The 1,772-nt window shown below is 48.0% G+C and overlaps 1 protein-coding gene across 2 annotated transcripts in view; it reads left to right on the forward strand.

The window, feature by feature from the left end:
- FTSJ3 (FtsJ RNA 2'-O-methyltransferase 3) overlaps positions 1 to 1,772 on the forward strand; it is a 40,014-nt gene that overhangs the window by 23,226 nt on the left and 15,016 nt on the right. The window contains exon 21 of one of the 2 annotated variants that reach the window (XM_083582737.1): positions 179 to 709. The exons of the other annotated variant lie outside the window; for it this stretch is intronic. Within the exon in view, the coding sequence (XP_083438863.1) occupies positions 179 to 377 (199 nt within the window). The 3' untranslated portion in view covers positions 378 to 709. Of the gene's footprint in view, positions 1 to 178; positions 710 to 1,772 lie in introns of those variants that run through there. 2 annotated transcript variants of the gene reach the window in all.

Raw genomic sequence — 1,772 nt, forward strand, 5'->3', positions numbered from 1 at the left:
GGAAGGCGCGACAACCTTTCTGTTTCAGAGGAAAGGCGGGATATGAATTGAATAAGTAAAATAGCAACTAAATAAACACAAGAGACTCGGGAGCAATTGTTCAGGGTTCGAAGAGAAGCCTTTCGCTTATAACTCCCCACTTTCCCTGTGTCCCCCCCCCCCCCTTCTCCAACAACAGCATTTACAAGAAGGCAGGAATAGGCAAGGAGAAACGGCAGGTGACCTACCTTGTGGCCAAAAAGGGCGCTGGGCGGAAGGTCAGGCGCCCTGCCGGAGTCAAGGGCCACTTCAAAGTGGTGGACAGCCGCCTCAAGAAGGACATGAGAGCCCAGAAACGCAAGGAGCAGAAGCCAAAACACCGGCAGCGGAAGAAGTAAACCATTTTGTCCTGCCGCTTCGTGGTTGCTAAGTGAGCATGCCTCTTACCACCCTTGAACATGTCAGAATCCCGAACTGCGCCCCAGGAGTCTCCAAGCAGCAGCTGACCAGGCTTGTTGAGATGTCACATGGAATTTCAGAATTCCTGGCGCTTGGTTTGGTGGCTGGTGGCGTGAGCTGTATGTGCATTGGGACAACGTTGCCTGGGCGCATTTTCTTGCTATCCTGGCCCACTTGCAGCTCACCAGGCGTGTCTGTGGAGAGGCCTCTTCATGAGTTACCTCCCTTCAAGGTGTCTGCCCTTGGTTATTAAACATTGTTTTCTCATGAACTATTCTCTGGCTGCTTTTATTTTTCTTGTCAGTAGCGCTGACATCAAAGACAAACAACCCTCTCCCCTTTGTTATTGGCTTTGATTGACGTTCCCCTGATTACAGACGTGTGGCACAAGATCCCAAGCATGTTGGGAGTAGGTTCCTTAATGGATCAAGCTGTTCAGGGGCTTTAAAGCAGGCGTGGGGAACTTGTGGCCCATTATTATCATAGATCTTTATTTACATGTCCTTAACCAGCAGGCCCCAGGTCAGATTATAGCAATTAAAAACCAATTACTGTCCCTGGAATACGGCGTGCCTGGAAAACAAATGTTTCCTGTGTCAAAGGCTAAGTGAAAGAGGTACGTCTTCAGCACTGTCTGAAAGCTGTATAATGAAGCAGCCAGATTCACCTCTTTGGGGAGGGTGAAAATGCTACACTTAACACTCAGGACAATCTGTAGGCTGTCTTTCAGGTATTTGTCTTTCAGGTATTAGAGTTCCCTGCGAAATAGAGTTGATTTGCTAAACCACTGTAGCTCTGTGAACGGAACAACTCTCAGCAACCTTAACAAACTACAGATCCCATAATTCTTTGGAGGAAGTCATGAACTTTAAAGCGACATGCTGCTTTAAATGCATACTCCTCCACTGATTAAATTGGAGCATCCTGTTTTGGGGGGCCCAGAAAGATGCACGTCCCTGTTTCCTTCTGGAACATGTTGGAGGTTATGGAAATGAATGGTGTGAGTGTAGCCTAAACCTGACACACAGACAGTGCAGCAGGCCAGAATGATATTGGCATCCAATCACATGTGCAGATTTTGAAGCATTTGGCTATGCTTCCCAGATTCTCACATTTGCTCTGCATTTGTAGAATAGTTTCACAGCTTTCCCTAGCAGGGATGGTCATACTTGCCACTTCCACCTTGCACTCATTTCATTGGCGCCAGACTGAAATCTTCATTGGCATGCAAAGTTGGGCAATCTCCTGCCCGTTTGCTTCAGGTTCAAATCCAGACGCCACCTCCCAAGCTCAGCTAAGAGATCTTCCGGTGAGGGCGAAGCAGGAAGTTTCAG

This window comes from Podarcis filfolensis, assembly GCF_964270895.1.
Source record: "Podarcis filfolensis genome assembly, chromosome: 13".
Taxonomy (NCBI): Eukaryota; Metazoa; Chordata; class Lepidosauria; order Squamata; family Lacertidae; genus Podarcis; species Podarcis filfolensis.